Raw genomic sequence first — 20069 nt, 5'->3', positions numbered from 1 at the left:
GCCCCCCCCCCCCCCCCCAGCGCCCTGCACCCATCAGTGACCGGAGTCTGAGGTGTACATGAGGAGCAATGGCGCACAGCTGCAGTGCTGTGCGATACCTTGGTGAAGACCGAAGTCTTCTGCCGCCGATTTTCCGGACCTCTTCGTTGCTTCTGGCTCTGTAAGGGGGACGGCGGCGCGGCTCCAGGAACGAACACCAAGGTCGGGTCCTGCGGTCGATCCCTCTGGAGCTAATGGTGTCCAGTAGCCTAAGAAGCCCAAACTACCACCTGTTAGGTAGGTTCGCTTCTTCTCCCCTTAGTCCCTCACTGCAGTGAGTCTGTTGCCAGCAGATCTCACTGTAAAATAAAAAACCTAAATATACTTTCTTTCTAGGAGCTCAGGAGAGCCCCTAGTGTGCATCCAGCTCAGCCGGGCAGAAGATTCTAACTGAAGTCTGGAGGAGGGTCATAGTGGGAGGAGCCAGTGCACACCAGTTAGACCTAAAGCTTTCTTTATAGTTGTGCCCAGTCTCCTGCGGAGCCGCTATTCCCCATGGTCCTTACGGAGTCCCAGCATCCACTTAGGACGTCAGAGAAAAACACATTAATATGCCACTCCCCCCACACAAATTTTTAATATACCCCCCTCCCCTGCACACATTAATATACCGTCCCCCCCTCCCCTGCACACATTACCATCCCCCCTCCCCTGCACACATTAATATACCGTCCCCCCCTCCCCTGCACACATTAATATACCCCCCTCCCCAGCACACATTAATATACCCCCCTCCCCAGCACACATTAATATACCCCCCCCCCCTCCCCAGCATACATTAATATACCCCCCCCCCTCCCCAGCACACATTAATATACCACCCACCCTCTCCTGCACATATTAATATACCACCCACCCTTCCCTGCACACATTAATATACCACCCACCCTCCCCAGCACACATTAAGATACCACCCACCCTCTCCTGCACATATTAAGATACCACCCACCCTCTCCTGCACATATTAATATACCACCCTCCCCAGCACACATTAATATACCCCCCTCCCCAGCACACATTAATATACCACCCACCTTCTCCTGCACATATTAATATACCACCCACCCTCCCCTGCACACATTAATATACCCCCTCCCCAGCACACATTAATATACCACACACCCTCCCCTGCACATATTAATAAACCCCCCTCCCCTGCACACATTAATAAACCCCCCTCCCCTGCACACATTAATATACCACCCACCCTCTCCTGCACATATTAATATACCACCCACCCTCCCCTGCACACATTAATAAACCCCCCTCCCCTGCACACATTAATAAACCCCCCTCCCCTGCACACATTAATATACCACCCACCCTCTCCTGCACATATTAATATACCACCCACCCTCTCCTGCACATATTAATATACCACCCACCCTCCCCTGCACACATTAATAAACCCCCCTCCCCTGCACACATTAATAAACCCCCCTCCCCTGCACACATTAATATACCACCCACCCTCTCCTGCACATATTAATATACCACCCACCCTCCCCTACACACATTAATATACCCCCCCTCCCCTGCACACATTAATAAACCCCCCCTCCCCTGCACACATTAATAAACCCCCCTCCCCTGCACACATTAATATACCCCCCTCCCCAGCACACATTAATATACCACCCACCCTCTCCTGCACATATTAATATACCACCCACCCTCTCCTACACACATTAATATACCCCCCTCCCCAGCACACATTAATATACCACCCACCCTCCCCTGCACACATTAATAAACCCCCCCTCCCCTGCACACATTAATATACCACCCACCCTCCCCTGCACACATTAATATACCCCCCTCCCCTGCACACATTAATATACTCTCCCTCCCCACATTAATATACCCCCCTCCCCTGCACACATTAATATACCCCCCTCCCCTGCACACATTAATATACCCCCCCTCCACTGCACACATTAATATACCCCCCTCCCCTGCACACATTAATATACCTCCAAACCTCCCCTCCCAGCACACACTAATATACCACCCCCTCCCCAGCACACGGTAAATTTATCACTTTCCCTCTTGTATGAGCAGCAGAATGTACCCGAGTCTGTGCTCCCCCGTATAGTATGGCTGGCTGCAAGACCTGCTGGGCTGCTGCTCCTCACGTCTGAAGGTTCCTCCAGTGCAGTCACATGTGCACCAAGTGACTTCCTGTTCCTGTCCATGCAGGAAGTAAGCTCAGGCAGCAGAGCATTGGGAGGTAGCTTCCCGGCTTCTGTGTGAGCACACTACAGCATGTGGCTTTTGATCATCTTCAGCATGTTGTGCCGCCCTCCAGTGGCCGGCGCTCATAGGCAGCTGCCTAAAGCTGCCTAGTGGTAGCGCCGGCCCTGCCATGTAGCAACGCAGGAAAACGAAGCACTGGGCGGGCGCCCAGCATCCTCTACGGACTACAAGAAAAGGATTTACCGGTAGGTAATTAAAATCCTATTTTCTCTTTCGTCCTAGAGGATGCTGGGGTTCCATTTAGTACCATGGGGATGTACCAAAGCTCCCAGTACGAGAGGGAGAGTGCTGAGGATCCTGCAGAATGGAGTGACCAAACTATATGTCCTCAGAGGCCAAAGTATCGAACTTGTAGAAGTTCAGCAAACGTGTTCGACCCCGACCAAGCAGCTGGTTGGCAAAGCTGCAAAGCCGAGACACCCCGGGCAGCTGCCCAGGAACAACCCACTGTACGAGTAGAGTGGGCCTTAACAGATCTTGGACACGGCAGGCCTGCCGTAGAATAAGCATGCTGGATTATAAACCCGATCCAGCGAGCAAATGTCTGCTTAGAAGCAGGACACCCAACCATGTTGGGACCATAAAGGACAAACAGAGAGTCCGACTACCTGTGACGAGAAGTCCTCTTCACAGAAACTTTCAACGCCCTCACAACATCCAAGGTCTGTGAGGTAACTGAGAAGTCAGTAGCCACTTGCACCACAATAGGTTGGTGATATGAAAAACCGACACAACCCTTGGAAGAAATTGATGACGCGTTTTGAGCTCAGCTCCATCTTCATGGAGAAACAAGTAGGGGCTCTTGCATGACAATGCCCCTAAATTCGACAACCGCTGAGCAGGTGCCAATGCCAACAGTGAGACCACCTTCCAAGTTAGAAACTCGACATCCACCTCCTGTAAAGGCTCGAACCAATCCGACTGCAGGAACTGCAGCACCACATTAAGATCCCAAGGTGCCGTAGGAGGCACAAAGGGTGGCTGGATGTGCAGAATCCCTATCAAGAAAGTCTGAATCTCAGGGAGAGCAGCCAATTGTTTCTGGAAGAAAATGGACAAGGACAAAATATGGACCTTTATGGAGCCCAAGCGTAGGCCCACAACCACACCTGCTTGCAGAAAGAGGAGTAACCGTCCTAGTTGAAACTCCACCGTAGGAAACTTCTTGGATTCACACCAAGACATGTACGTTTTCCAAATGCGATGGTAATGTTTAGACGTTACCCCCTTCCTAGGCTGTATCAGGGTAGGAATGACTTTCTTCGGAATGCCCTTCCGAGCTAAGATCTGGGGGTAAATTTACTAAAATGGGAGTTCTGTTTAAAATGGGATGTTGCCTATAGCAACCAATCTGATTTTACTTCTCATTTATTTAGCTCCTTCTAGCAGATAATACCTGGAATCTGATTGGTTTCCATGGGCAACATCCCATCTTAAATAGAACTCCCATCTTAGTAAATTTACCCCCAGATCTTAGCCGTCAAACGTAGCAGTGGTAAGTCTTGATAAGCGAACGGCCCCTGTTGCAGAAGGTCCTCGTGAAGAGGAAGATGCCTTGGATCTTCCAGCCATAACTCCAGAAGATCCGTGTACCAAGCACTTCTTGGTCAGTCCGGAGCAATGAGGATCACCTGAACTCTTGTTCTGTTTTTTAGCTTGAGAATCCATGGGATGAGTGGAAGTGGAGGGAACACATACACTGACTGGGACACACACGGAGTTATCAGGGCGTCCACCGCAACTGCTTGTGGGGCTCGTGACCTGGAACAGTATCTCCAAAGCTTCTCGTTGAGGCGAGAGGCCATCATGTCCATCTGAGGTACACACCATCGGCTTGTTACCTCTGCGAATACCTCCGGGTGGAGGCCCCATTCTCCTGGATGGAGATTGTGTCAGCTGAGGAAGTCTGCTTCCCAGTTGTCCACTCTCGGAATGAAGACTGCTGACAGCGCCCGCGCATGCTTCTCTGCCCAGATGAGGATTCTTGTCACCTCTGACATTGCAGCGCTGCTCTTCATTTCGCCCTGCCTGTTTATGCAGGACACCGCTGTGACGTTGTCCCACTGAACCTGAACGGCTTGATCTCGCAGAAGATGTGCCGCTTGTAGAAGGTCGTTGTACATGGCCTTCAGATCCAGAATGTTTATTGGAAGGAGAGATACCTGAACTGACCGCTTTCCTTGGAAGTTTTCCCCCTGAGCGACTGCTTCCCAACCCCTGAGACTTGCATCTGTGGTTAGATGAATCCAATTCTGAATCCCGAACCTGCGGCCCTCGAGTAGGTGAGACGTTTGCAGCCACCAGAGGAGTGAAATTCTGGCTTTCGGCAACAGGCGTATCCGCTGGTGCATGTGAAAATGAGATCCTGATCATAAGACCAGGAGATCCAGTGGGAAAGACCATGCAAGGAATCTTCCATACTGTTGAGCCTCTTAGTAGGCAACCAACTTCCTCAGAAGGTGAGTCCACTGATGAACCAATACCCGGACAGGCATCAGGACATCCTGCAGTCCATTGGTGTAGCCACCGTCCCCTGCATGTCGAAACTGCCAGAGCAGTGGTCCCTGCGTTATGCAGGTCAATCTCCTTCATGGCGTCTCGCCGTGAAGCCTGTAGAATCCTGTATGTGACACAGAAACAAGTACAAGTCACTTCTACACATAGAATCTAAATCATCAAGTAAGGAGCCTGACCACGTTACAATAGCCCCAGAGGTGTACGCAAAAGTGGGTCTCTGAGTCACACCTGCAGCAGTGTACAGTATTAGAGATTAGTCTCAATAGGTGATCAGCCTTTATGGAGGTTGTACCAGGGACAGGTAAGACAACCATATTTGCCAACTTAGACACTCTATAGCAGGTTTTTCAACCAGTGTGCCGTGACCAGTTGCAAGGTGTGCCGTGGAGCCAGAGCAGCTTCCTGCACCTTCAGAGTGAACTGTTGGCCCGGGCTCTTCTTAGAAGATCAGTCGTGCTCTGGCCGTGACCTATACCTTGAAGACGCTACACAGTGGGAAGGCATTCATTATATACATATAATAATATTGCTCATCCCTAATAGCCTCAAACATATGTTGGAGCCCTCATATATATGCATTATATGGGCAAGTGTACGCTTTCAAGGGTACGGAGATGGAGTGAGAGGCACAGCAGTGGGATTTGAAACCCCACTTTTCTCAAAACTGCGGCTTCTACCCAGTATGGGATATATTGGAAGCAATATATTCTTAAAGTACACCTTATGGAAGCCACCCCAGGGGAATCTGCCACGAAGCCTGAGATGTGTACAGTTTTGAGCATAGTATAGACTCCCCAGGAGAAGATACACATTCTGCAGTACAGGACAAAGTCCCTTAAACATGGTAAAGTGGATTATACATACACAGGAAAATGTCAACACAGTCCCCCCCCCCCCCAAATATCTTCAGAGAGTCACAGAGCACAAGAAGCCAGCCACAGCGCGCCCTTATAGGCTTTTATAAAGATAAAACCCCCGCTGACTAGCGTAACCTTAACAGGGTAGCTAGTACATAATATCCCTCCCCTCTTTTATAACACCTTTTACCTCAGTGTAGTTATGTGAAGGACAGCGTTCCCTGTCATCGTGTGTCTGCAGGGAGAAAATGGCACTGGTTAGTGCTGGATCCGCTCTGAGGAGAAGCTCCGCACCCTGTAATGGCGCGTCTTCCCGCACTTAGAGATTATACTGGCCTGAGGTAATTTTTGCAGCAAACAGTGGGTTAGACTTTGAAAGCTATGTTTGACCAGTGTAGGGTATCGCGCTGGCCCAGGACGCCCCTCACAGCGCCGTACACAGTGTGCCGCTGAGCCTTCCGGAATGCAGCCTGTCAGAGCTACGCTCCCACCATTGTGCCGCCATTCCCGCCGGGGACCCGCTTACCGGGACTCCGGCGTCAGATTCACCACTCTTCTTTCTTCTGGTTCTGTTAGGGGGTGGCAGCATGCTGCGGGAGTGAGCGGTTGCCTCGGGCGGCTAACAATCATCACCCTCAGGAGCTCAGTGTCCTGTCAGTGGAGATGGGGCCATTAACCTCAAGGGTTGGATCCTACTCCCCCCTCAAGTCCCATGAAGCAGGGAGGCTGTTGCCAGCAGCCTGCCTGTAAAATAACAAAACTCTAGAAAACAATAAAACTAAGAAAACTCCTAGGAGCTCCCCTGGTTGTGACCGGCTCCTCCGGGCACATTTTCTAAACTGAGTCTGGTAGGAGGAGCATAGAGGGAGTAGCCAGCCCACACTGTTAAACTCTTAAAGTGCCTGTGGCTCCCAATGGACCCGACTATACCCCATGGTACTAAATGGTACCCCAGTATCCTCTATGACGTAAGAGAAAATGTAGGTATACAGTAAAATAACTCCTGGTTAGCAAGGCTAACCTGGCATTCTTAATATAAATCTGCAATTTGTTCTGGCACATAAACAGTTTGCTACCGCTTCTAGCACGATGATGGAGTTCTGCAAAACCAAAGTAATAGCCCCAGAAACAGTACAAAGAATCATGTCAGTCAAGGAGCATGATACTTTCATTACCTTCCCTGCTTAGCTGATTCACATTGCTGGCTTTTATTTTCAACTAGAGTGGTGTTTGGATTGACCCTGAGCTGCAGCTCTGCCCAGGTGAAGCTAGCAAGTAATCTGCTCTGTGTGTAACCATTGCAATGGTGCAATCCTGCCTACCTGTGCAACCAAGGTTTGAAATGATGCATCATGGGAGTTTTATTCATTGTGAGTGAATTCATGCTGGGTTTAGAAGACTTGTAAAATGGATGGAGAATCTTCCCTGGAGAGATACTTAGATCAATGTGAAGCTGAGGTAAATGTTGCATATTATATTTAGATACAGAAAATAATACTTACAACCAGCTATTTCATATGTATGGTGCTTAGCAGGTAATGTGGATGTTATCTCAGGCAGTAGGGGAAGGTTATGTTGTTGTAGCAGCATGATTCCTTACAATAGAATTACATCCAATTAGATTGTATGATTAAGTGTCATGGTCAAGATTTTCTAAAAATAAATATATAAACACGTATGATATGCTAGCGCAGGGAATCCCGGCAATCGTGCCTAAACCTCAATTTGCGGGGATACTTACAGTCAGGATGGCGCCTGTAGAGATTCCGGCACCGGGATCTTACTACTCATTCGGAGTTCTGTTGGGTGTAGGGATTTCGACTGCCAGGATCTTGATCACACCATATAAATATATTAATGAAATATATAAATATAATAATAAAAAAACAAAACGTATCCCGTATCCAAATATTCCGAAATAGGGAATTTTTTGAGTGAGATAGTTAAATCTTTGTTTTCTGATGGCACAATGTAAACAATCTTTGTTTAATACAAAGTTATTAAAAATATTGTATTAAATGACCTTCAAGATGTGTGTATAAGGTGTAAATGAAACAAATGACTTGTGTGAATGTACACACACACTTTTTTTTAATGCACAATGCTAAAATTACCTTCAGACTGCGTGTATAAGGTGTAAGTGAAACAAGTGTATTCTGTGCTTAGACTTGGGTCCCATTTCCATGAGATCTCATTATGGTATGCAATTATTCCAAAATACCTCTGGTCCCAAGCATTTTGGATAAGGGATACTATGTGTGTGTGTGTGTAAAAAATAAATGTGTGTGTTCAAAACATGTGACTGTTTCAGTTCTTAAAAGCAACTGTATCTGTATAGTATCATCAACTGTTCTATATTAAGCATGTACTGACCAATTTCTGTGAAATATCCTGCATTAGGCCGTTAATACATAGGCATACCTCCCACCATGACACCTCTCCAGGAGGGACAAAATGCTCTGTTCCTGGACTTCCCCCTTAAGGTATGATTGTCATCACCTGTGGTGAAACACTTTTCTCATCCATTAACTAGTTCTACACAGGTGATGGTAATCAAATGAAGAGGCAAGTGCTGGAGCAGAGCATTTTGCCTGAAATGGGTCATGTTGGGGAGGTATGCGTAGAAAACTGCAGTTGCAACATAATCATTTGGTTACATTTTTAGAAATGGGTGCTGGGGGGATTTATCCAAGCATGAAGAGAATAAAGTGCAGAGATAAAGCACTAAGTAATCAGCTTCTAACTCTCACTTTACAGGCTGTGTTTGAAAACTGACAGTTTGGAGCTGATAGTTTAGTGTTTTTTTTTCTCTCTCCAAGTTTTGATGAATACCCCCCATAGTGAGGTTGTTGTATGGTTGGCTCCATCCATGTGTATACATGTAGTCATTTCTAGACACGGAAATTAAGTAATGACCAAAATTACTTAATATAAATTAATTTTTTCATGATTAGATTTGTTTTCTAAAGTGCTCCCATTGTGCGTGAGAGACCTACAGGTGTAGATTTATGGGTCAGACCTCGATATCCAGACAGGAGCACAACACCCCGAAGCACAACATTATCATTCACCACCAATTTTATTACAGGTATTGCAAAACTCCCAAAACATCTACAGATAATATGGCAGCTAATTACATGTGCTAAACACCTTTTTAGTAACAAAAGAAATAAAAATGTAGTAAAATGTTCTCAGCAATACTTATGAATGTAGAAAACTGGAAGAATGTGTAGAATATATTACACAATACTTACCTGTAAGCTAGATCTTCAAATGGATAAAACTTTCAGTTGCAGAACTCCATGGGCAGGACTGCACCAGTAACCTACATGTAACGTGGGTGTCATGGACACCCACGAGTGGGAATAGCCCCTGTTAGCTGGGATTCCGGCTGTCGGCATTGTCAATGACCGGGATTCCGGCATCTGTATCCTGACTGCTGGAATCCCGACTGCCGGCAGTGTAACCGCATCTCCATGTAACATATACATTACGTCACTGCTGGCTATTCCCCCATTTGGGCTGGTCTGCAGGGCCGTCTTTTCGTATGGGCTCAATGGGCTCTTTCCCAAGGGCCCCACGAGTATAAGGGCCCTAGGCTGATAGCTGAGGTTCCCCTCTTTCCAGGGGTACCAGATTTTTGAAAATCGGACCTGGGGAACCAGAGATATCTTACTTCAAAGCAGTGGTCCCTATCTAAACTTGTTAATTGCTCTTCCCAGACAGATAACTCAGGTTCTTTCTTACTTTGAGTTTGTCTGAGGGAATAATCCAAATGCTGGGACTCTCCCCTTTCGGTTGACACTGTCCGCCTGTCTCAACCTTGCCCAGAACCAGAGATATCAGCCTTCCAGCAGCCGGTCCCTGCTATAGCTCCACACGCCTGGGATGCGGTTTTATATATTTATCTAAGGATTGCTCTGGCTCCTGAACTCTTATCCCCAAGTCCCCTGTACCTCCTGAAAGGTGGGACTTTCTAGTTTGTTTTTTTTATCCCACTGAAAACTAAGTAATCTTTATCCAGGAACTGGAGATGGCTACAGTCAGGCAAGCTGTCCTCCCACTGGAAAAATAGGATTTTAATACCTACCGGTAAATCCTTTTCTCCTAGTCCGTAGAGGATGCTGGGGACTCCAAAAGGACCATGGGATTTATATGGGATCCGCAGGAGACATGGGCACAGTATAAGACTTTGAATGGGTGTGAACTGGCTCCTCCCTCTATGCCCCTCCTCCAGACCTCAGTTATAGGAACTGTGCCCAGGGAGACGGACATTTCGAGGAAAAGGATTTTTGTTAACCAAGGGTGAGAAATACACCAGCTCACACCACAACACACCGTACAACATGGCTTTCATGCAATACCAGTTAACAGTCTGAACTAAAAACAGCAACAAGCTGAATATAACCGATACACAACCGTCGTGTAACAGAAAACAATGATTATCAATACAACTGCAAATAACAGTCCGCACTGGGACGGGCGCCCAGCATCCTGTGCGGACTAGGAGAAAAGGATTTACCGGTAGGTATTAAAATCCTATTTTCTCTTACATCCTAGAGGATGCTGGGGACTCCCAAAGGGCCATGGGGTCTATACCAAAGCTGATATCCCATGGGTTAATCTGAGCACCAATAGATTGAAAGGTTTGTTGCCTAATGTGGTGTTGATCCACCACCTGTATAGATGTCTAACAGTGGTGTCACCATAGGCATTTTAATGCAGCGGATTAGACAAGAGTGTATAGTCTGCTGAGTTGATAGGAAATTAGTGATGACCAACAGATAGTGGTTTAAGTCATGAAGAGGTGGTGTTGAGACACAGCAAGTTTGTGGGAAAGTACACCTGTAAAACTTGGGAGGATCGTTCTGTTAGTTCTAATGAAAGAAGAAAAAAGGGAAATAAGGTTGAAGATTAAGGAAATGTTCCTGCTGCTTTCCAACCAAGTTTACTGCACCTGGTGTTCTTTGGCAGTCTCTCAAACAAGTACTGACCAGGCCTTCCAGAGCACAGATGTGCAGGAGTGTAAGGAAAGAAAATAATAGCAATAAATGCCAATATGGCATTATTTGCTATTATTTTCTTTCCTTACACTCCTGCACATCTGTGCCCATGTGCTCTCTCATCCAGTTCTTCTCACCACGGTGGTGGTGACCAATTTCTGCGGAAGCCCCAGCTCTGGACAGCAGAAGCACATCTCTGTTTACTAGGAATAAGTACTCACTCATCCAACTGTTTACGGCCATACTCCACAGGAGACGCCTACTCTCGTCTGATCTTGGAAGCTAAGCTCTGGAAGGCCTGGTCAGTACTTGTTTGGGAGACTGCCAAGGAACACCAGGTGCAGTAAACTTGGTTGGAAAGCAGCAGGAACATTCCCTTACTTTTCAACCTTATTTTCCTTTTTTCTTCTTTCATTAGAACTAACAGAACGATCCTCCCAAGTTTTAGTGGGTTTACATTGAAAATTACTTCTCATTTATTTAGCACCTTCTAGCAGATAATACCTGGAATCTGATTGGTTTCCATGGGCAACATCCCATCTTAAATAGAACTCCCATCTTAGTAAATTTACCCCCAGATCTTAGCCGTCAAACGTAGCAGTGGTAAGTCTTGATAAGCGAACGGCCCCTGTTGCAGAAGGTCCTCGTGAAGAGGAAGATGCCTTGGATCTTCCAGCAGTAACTCCAGAAGATCCGTGTACCAAGCACTTCTTGGTCAGTCAGTCCGGAGCAATGAGGATCACCTGAACTCTTGTTCTGTTTATTAGCTTGAGAATCCATGGGATGAGTGGAAGTGGAGGGAACACATACACTGACTGGGACACCCACGGAGTTATCAGGGCGTCCACCGCAACTGCTTGTGGGGCTCGTGACCTGGAACAGTATCTCCAAAGCTTCTCGTTGAGGCGAGAGGCCATCATGTCTATCTGAGGTACACCTTGTTACCTCTGCGAATACCTCCGGGTGGAGGCCCCATTCTCCTGGATGGAGATTGTGTCAGCTGAGGGAGTCTGCTTCCCAGTTGTCCACTCCCGGAATGAAGACTGCTGACAGCACCCGCGCATGCTTCTCTGCCCAGATGAGGATTCTTGTCACCTCTGACATTGCAGCCCTGCTCTTCATTTCGCCCTGCCCGTTTATGCAGGACACCGCTGTGACGTTGTCCCACTGAACCTGAACGGCTTGATCTCGCAGAAGATGTGCCGCTTGTAGAAGGTCGTTGTACACGGCCTTCAGATCCAGAATGTTTATTGGAAGGAGAGATACCTGAACTGACCGCTTTCCTTGGAAGTTTTCCCCCTGAGCGACTGCTTCCCAACCCCTGAGACTTGCATCTGTGGTTAGATTAATCCAATTCTGAATCCCGAACCTGCGGCCCTCGAGTAGGTGAGATGTTTGCAGCCACCAGAGGAGTGAAATTCTGGCTTTCGGCAACAGGCGTATCCGCTGGTGCATGTGAAAATGAGATCCTAATCATAAGACCAGGAGATCCAGTGGGAAAGACCATGCAAGGAATCTTCCATACTGTTGAGCCTCTTAGTAGGCAACCAACTTCCTCAGAAGGCGAGTGCACTGATGAACCAATACCCGGACAGGCATCAGGACATCCTGCAGTCCATTGGTGTAGCCACCGTCCCCTGCATGTCGAAACTGCCAGAGCAGTGGTCCCTGCGTTATGCAGGTCAATCTCCTTCATGGCGGCTCGCCGTGAAGCCTGTAGAATCCTGTATGTGACACAGAAATAAGTACAAGTCACTTCTACACATAGAATCTAAATCATTAAGTAAGGAGCCTGACCACGTTACAATAGCCCCAGAGGTGTACGCAAAAGTGGGTCTCTGAGTCACACCTGCAGCAGTGTACAGTATTAGAGATTAGTCTCAATAGGTGATCAGCCTTTATGGATGTTGTACCAGGGACAGGTAAGACAACCATATTTGACAACTTAGACACTCTATAGCAGGTTTTTCAACCAGTGTGCCGTGACCAGTTGCAAGGTGTGCCGTGGAGCCAGAGCAGCTTCCTGCACCTTCAGAGTGAACTGTTGGCCCAGGCTCTTCTTAGAAGATCAGTCGTGCTCTGGCCGTGACCTATACCTTGAAGGCGGTGTGATATCATAGGTCACGGCCGCCGCGTATCACCACCCAGTCAACCCACCCGCCTGCATACACATCTTCCAGTTCTCACCTGCATACACAGCTTTCCTTGCCCATCCACATCCACACCTGCCCGACCGCCCGCTGCTCAGTATTCGCAGCAATCCACTATGAACAACCCCCACCACTGAGGGACAGGGAGGAGGACAGCTGACCGGTAGGGGCTAATATTTTGTAATTTTATTTCTCCTGTGGGGAACAAAAGGATTTCAATAGGATTTATGTGGGGAAAATAAGGATTTATGGATTTATGGGGAGAACAATGTGAATAATTCATGTGCGGAGCAATAGGATTTATGTGGGGAGCAATGGGATTGATTTCTGTGGGGAGCAATAGGATTTATGTAGGGAGCAACATGATTTATGTGGGGAGCAATGTGATTGTTTTTTCTGTGTAGGCCAATGTATGTGTGGAATTTTATTTACTGTGAGGGCCAATGTGTGGGTTTTTTTTTCCTGTGGGGAACTGATGGTGTGCCTTGGGAATTTTAAAATATTGTTCGGTGTGCCGCGAGTAAAAAAAAATTAAAAAGGTTGAAAATCACTGCTCTATAGGGATGTGGATAATAAATCTGGGTGTACTCAGGTTTTCCCAAATAAGGAGTTCAACGCCCTACACAGTGGGAAGGCATTCATTATATACATATAATAATATTGCTCATCCCTAATAGCCTCAAACATATGTTGGAGCCCTCATATATATGCATTATATGGGCAAGTGTACGCTTTCAAGGGTACGGAGATGGGGTGAGATGCACAGCAGTGGTATTTGAAACCCCACTTTTCTCAAAACTGCGGCTTCTACCCAGTATGGGATATATTGGAAGCAATATATTCTTAAAGTACACCTTATGGAAGCCACCCCAGGGGAATCTGCCACGAAGCCTGAGATGTGTACAGTTTTGAGCATAGTATAGACTCCCCAGGAGAAGATACACATTCTGCAGTACAGGACAAAGTCCCTTAAACATGGTAAAGTAGATTACACATACACAGGAAAATGTCAACACAGTACCCCCCCCCCCCCCCCCCCAAATATCTTCAGAGAGTCACAGAGCACAAGAAGCTAGCCACAGCGCGCCCTTATAGGCTTTTATAAAGATAAAAACCCCGCTGACTAGTGTAACCTTAACAGGGTAGCTAGTACATAATATCAATCCCCCCTTTTAAAACACCTTTTACCTCAGTGTAGTTATGTGAAGGACAGCGTTCCCTGTCAGCGTGTGTCTGCAGGGAGAATATGGCACTGGTTAGTGCTGGATCCGCTCTGAGGAGAAGCTCCGCCCCCTGTAATGGCGCGTTTTCCCGCACTTAGAGATTATACTGGCCTGAGGTAATTTTTGCAGTAAACAGTGGGTTAGACTTTGAAAGCTATGTTTGACCAGTGTAGGGTATCGCGCTGGCCCAGGACGCCCCTCACAGCGCCGTACACAGTGTGCCGCTGAGCCTTCCGGAACGCAGCCTGTCAGAGCTACGTTCCCACCATTGTGCCACCATTCCCACCGGGGACCCGCTTACCGGGACTCCGGCATCAGATTCACCACTCTTCTTTCTTCTGGTTCTGTTAGGGGGTGGCAGCATGCTGCGGGAGTGAGCGGTTGCCTCGGGCGGCTAACAATCATCACCCTCAGGAGCTCAGTGTCCTGTCAGTGGAGATAGGGGCCATTAACCTCAAGGGTTGGATCCTACTCCCCCCTCAAGTCCCATGAAGCAGGGAGGCTGTTGCCAGCAGCCTGCCTGTAAAATAACAAAACTCTAGAAAACAATAAAACTAAGAAAACTCCTAGGAGCTCCCCTGGTTGTGACCGGCTCCTCCGGGCATATTTTCTAAACTGAGTCTGGTAGGAGGAGCATAGAGGGAGTAGCCAGCCCACACTGTTAAACTCTTAAAGTGCCTGTGGCTCCCAATGGACCCGACTATACCCCATGGTACTAAATGGAACCCCAGCATCCTCTATGACGTAAGAGAAAATGTACGTATACAGTAAAATAATAACTCCTGGTTAGCAAGGCTAACCTGGCATTCTTAATATAAATCTGCAATTTGTTCTGGCACATAAACAGTTTGCTACCACTTCTAGCACCATGATGGAGTTCTGCAAAACCAAAGTAATAGCCCCAGAAACAGTACAAAGAATCATGTCAGTCAAGGAGCATGACACTTTCATTACCTTCCCTGCTTAGCTGATTCACATTGCTGGCTTTTATTTTCAACTAGAGTGGTGTTTGGATTGACCCTGAGGTGCAGCTCTGCCCAGGTGAAGCTAGCAAGTAATCTGCTCTGTGTGTAACCATTGCAATGGTGCAATCCTGCCTACCTGTGCAACCAAGGTTTGAAATGATGCATCATGGGAGTTTTATTCATTGTGAGTGAATTCATGCTGGGTTTAGAAGACTTGTAAAATGGATGGAGAATCTTCCCTGGAGAGATACTTAGATCAATGTGAAGCTGAGGTAAATGTTGCATATTATATTTAGATACAGAAAATAATACTTACAACCAGCTATTTCATATGTACGGTGCTTAGCAGGTAATGTGGATGTTATCTCAGGCAGTAGGGGAAGGTTATGTTGTTGTAGCAGCATGATTCCTTACAATAGAATTACATCCAATTAGATTGTATGATTAAGTGTCATGGTCAAGATTTTCTAAAAATAAATATATAAACACGTATGATATGCTAGCGCAGGGAATCCCGGCAATCGTGCCTAAACTAGAGATGAGCGGGTTCGGTTTCTTTGAATCCGAACCCGCACGAACTTCACTTTTTTTTCCACGGGTCCGAGCGACTCGGATCTTCCCGCCTTGCTCGGTTAACCCGAGCGCGCCCGAACGTCATCATGACGCTGTCGGATTCTCGCGAGACTCGGATTCTATATAAGGAGCCGCGCGTCGCCGCCATTTTCACTCGTGCATTGAGATTGATAGGGAGAGGACGTGTCTGGCGTCCCTCTCCATTAGAATAGAGATAGATAGATTAGATAGAGAGAGATTGTGCAGAGTCGCAGACAGAGTTAGTTTACCACAGTCAGTGACCAGTGCAGTTGCTAGTTAACTTTTATTTAATATAATATATCCGTTCACTTCTCTCTGCTATATCCGTTCTCTGCCTGAAAAAAAAAACGATACACAGCACAGTCAGTCACACAGTGTGACTCAGTCTGTGTGCACTCAGCTCAGCCCAGTGTGCTGCACAGTCATCAATGTATAAATTAAAAGCTTATAATTAATTGTGGGGGAGACTGGGGAGCACTGCAGGTTGTTAGCAGGAGCCAGGAGTACAATTATATTAATTAACAGTGCACACTTTTGCTGCAGGAGTGGTGACCAGTGCCTGACCACCAGTATAGTATTGTTGTATACTACTAATATCTCTTTAAATATCAACCAGTCTATATTAGCAGCAGACACAGTACAGTGCGGTAGTTCACGGCTGTGGCTACCTCTGTGTCGGCACACGGCAGGCAGTCCGTCCGACCAGAATTGTATTATTTATTATTATATACCTACCACCTAACCGTGGTTTTTTTTTCATTCTTTATACCGTCATAGTGTCATCCTAATTGTTACGAGTATACTACTATCTCTTTATCAACCAGTGTACAGTGCGGTAGTTCACGGCTGTGGCTACCTCTGTGTCGGCACACGGCAGGCAGTCCGTCCGACCAGAATTGTATTATTTATTATTATATACCTACCACCTAACCGTGGTTTTTTTTTCATTCTTTATACCGTCATAGTGTCATCCTAATTGTTACGAGTATACTACTATCTCTTTATCAACCAGTGTACAGTGCGGTAGTTCACGGCTGTGGCTACCTCTGTGTCGGCACACGGCAGGCAGTCCGTCCGACCAGAATTGTATTATTTATTATTATATACCTACCACCTAACCGTGGTTTTTTTTTCATTCTTTATACCGTCATAGTGTCATCCTAATTGTTACGAGTATACTACTATCTCTTTATCAACCAGTGTACAGTGCGGTAGTTCACGGCTGTGGCTACCTCTGTGTCGGCACACGGCAGGCAGTCCGTCCGACCAGAATTGTATTATTTATTATTATATACCTACCACCTAACCGTGGTTTTTTTTTCATTCTTTATACCGTCATAGTGTCATCCTAATTGTTACGAGTATACTACTATCTCTTTATCAACCAGTGTACAGTGCGGTAGTTCACGGCTGTGGCTACCTCTGTGTCGGCACACGGCAGGCAGTCCGTCCGACCAGAATTGTATTATTTATTATTATATACCTACCACCTAACCGTGGTTTTTTTTTCATTCTTTATACCGTCATAGTGTCATCCTAATTGTTACGAGTATACTACTATCTCTTTATCAACCAGTGTACAGTGCGGTAGTTCACGGCTGTGGCTACCTCTGTGTCGGCACACGGCAGGCAGTCCGTCCGACCAGAATTGTATTATTTATTATTATATACCTACCACCTAACCGTGGTTTTTTTTTTCATTCTTTATACCGTCATAGTGTCATCCTAATTGTTACGAGTATACTACTATCTCTTTATCAACCAGTGTACAGTGCGGTAGTTCACGGCTGTGGCTACCTCTGTGTCGGCACACGGCAGGCAGTCCGTCCGACCAGAATTGTATTATTTATTATTATATACCTACCACCTAACCGTGGTTTTTTTTTCATTCTTTATACCGTCATAGTGTCATCCTAATTGTTACGAGTATACTACTATCTCTTTATCAACCAGTGTACAGTGCGGTAGTTCACGGCTGTGGCTACCTCTGTGTCGGCACACGGCAGGCAGTCCGTCCGACCAGAATTGTATTATTTATTATTATATACCTACCACCTAACCGTGGTTTTTTTTTCATTCTTTATACCGTCATAGTGTCATCCTAATTGTTACGAGTATACTACTATCTCTTTATCAACCAGTGTACAGTGCGGTAGTTCACGGCTGTGGCTACCTCTGTGTCGGCACACGGCAGGCAGTCCGTCCGACCAGAATTGTATTATTTATTATTATATACCTACCACCTAACCGTGGTTTTTTTTTTCATTCTTTATACCGTCATAGTGTCATCCTAATTGTTACGAGTATACTACTATCTCTTTATCAACCAGTGTACAGTGCGGTAGTTCACGGCTGTGGCTACCTCTGTGTCGGCACACGGCAGGCAGTCCGTCCGACCAGAATTGTATTATTTATTATTATATACCTACCACCTAACCGTGGTTTTTTTTTCATTCTTTATACCGTCATAGTGTCATCCTAATTGTTACGAGTATACTACTATCTCTTTATCAACCAGTGTACAGTGCGGTAGTTCACGGCTGTGGCTACCTCTGTGTCGGCACACGGCAGGCAGTCCGTCCGACCAGAATTGTATTATTTATTATTATATACCTACCACCTAACCGTGGTTTTTTTTTCATTCTTTATACCGTCATAGTGTCATCCTAATTGTTACGAGTATACTACTATCTCTTTATCAACCAGTGTACAGTGCGGTAGTTCACGGCTGTGGCTACCTCTGTGTCGGCACACGGCAGGCAGTCCGTCCGACCAGAATTGTATTATTTATTATTATATACCTACCACCTAACCGTGGTTTTTTTTTCATTCTTTATACCGTCATAGTGTCATCCTAATTGTTACGAGTATACTACTATCTCTTTATCAACCAGTGTACAGTGCGGTAGTTCACGGCTGTGGCTACCTCTGTGTCGGCACACGGCAGGCAGTCCGTCCGACCAGAATTGTATTATTTATTATTATATACCTACCACCTAACCGTGGTTTTTTTTTCATTCTTTATACCGTCATAGTGTCATCCTAATTGTTACGAGTATACTACTATCTCTTTATCAACCAGTGTACAGTGCGGTAGTTCACGGCTGTGGCTACCTCTGTGTCGGCACACGGCAGGCAGTCCGTCCGACCAGAATTGTATTATTTATTATTATATACCTACCACCTAACCGTGGTTTTTTTTTCATTCTTTATACCGTCATAGTGTCATCCTAATTGTTACGAGTATACTACTATCTCTTTATCAACCAGTGTACAGTGCGGTAGTTCACGGCTGTGGCTACCTCTGTGTCGGCACACGGCAGGCAGTCCGTCCGACCAGAATTGTATTATTTATTATTATATACCTACCACCTAACCGTGGTTTTTTTTTCATTCTTTATACCGTCATAGTGTCATCCTAATTGTTACGAGTATACTACTATCTCTTTATCAACCAGTGTACAGTGCGGTAGTTCACGGCTGTGGCTACCTCTGTGTCGGCACACGGCAGGCAGTCCGTCCGACCAGAATTGTATTATTTATTATTATATACCTACCACCTAACCGTGGTTTTTTTTTCATTCTTTATACCGTCATAGTGTCATCCTAATTGTTACGAGTATACTACTATCTCTTTATCAACCAGTGTACAGTGCGGTAGTTCACGGCTGTGGCTGCCTCTGTGTCGGCACACGGCAGGCAGTCCGTCCGACCAGAATTGTATTATTTATTATTATATACCTACCACCTAACCGTGGTTTTTTTTTCATTCTTTATACCGTCATAGTGTCATCCTAATTGTTACGAGTATACTACTATCTCTTTATCAACCAGTGTACAGTGCGGTAGTTCACGGCTGTGGCTGCCTCTGTGTCGGCACACGGCAGGCAGTCCATCCGACCAGAATTGTATTATTTATTATTATATACCTACCACCTAACCGTGGTTTTTTTTTCATTCTTTATACCGTCATAGTGTCATCCTAATTGTTACGAGTATACTACTATCTCTTTATCAACCAGTGTACAGTGCGGTAGTTCACGGCTGTGGCTGCCTCTGTGTCGGCACACGGCAGGCAGTCCGTCCGACCAGAATTGTATTATTTATTATTATATACCTACCACCTAACCGTGGTTTTTTTTTCATTCTTTATACCGTCATAGTGTCATCCTAATTGTTACGAGTATACTACTATCTCTTTATCAACCAGTGTACAGTGCGGTAGTTCACGGCTGTGGCTACCTCTGTGTCGGCACACGGCAGGCAGTCCGTCCGACCAGAATTGTATTATTTATTATTATATACCTACCACCTAACCGTGGTTTTTTTTTCATTCTTTATACCGTCATAGTGTCATCCTAATTGTTACGAGTATACTACTATCTCTTTATCAACCAGTGTACAGTGCGGTAGTTCACGGCTGTGGCTACCTCTGTGTCGGCACACGGCAGGCAGTCCGTCCGAC

At 46.2% G+C, this 20069-nt stretch overlaps 1 protein-coding gene and 1 pseudogene across 2 annotated transcripts in view; both read left to right on the top strand.

Moving 5' to 3' along the window:
* Positions 1-10903: 10903 nt before the first annotated feature.
* LOC134981782 (5S ribosomal RNA) lies at positions 10904-11022 on the top strand (annotated as a pseudogene).
* Positions 11023-15092: 4070 nt separating this feature from the next.
* The window catches only part of TBPL2 (TATA-box binding protein like 2), a 45244-nt gene continuing 40267 nt past the window's right edge, over positions 15093-20069 (top strand). For both annotated transcript variants that reach the window (XM_063947246.1, XM_063947245.1), the window contains exon 1: positions 15093-15282. In XM_063947246.1, the coding sequence (XP_063803316.1) occupies positions 15232-15282 (51 nt within the window). In that variant the 5' untranslated portion in view covers positions 15093-15231. The remainder of the gene's footprint in view (positions 15283-20069) is intronic.

Source organism: Pseudophryne corroboree, chromosome 12 (genome assembly GCF_028390025.1).
Source record: "Pseudophryne corroboree isolate aPseCor3 chromosome 12, aPseCor3.hap2, whole genome shotgun sequence".
NCBI classification, from domain to species: Eukaryota; Metazoa; Chordata; class Amphibia; order Anura; family Myobatrachidae; genus Pseudophryne; species Pseudophryne corroboree.
The sequence above is the reverse complement of the archived record's forward strand: the minus strand, read 5'-3'. Positions and strand labels throughout refer to the sequence as shown.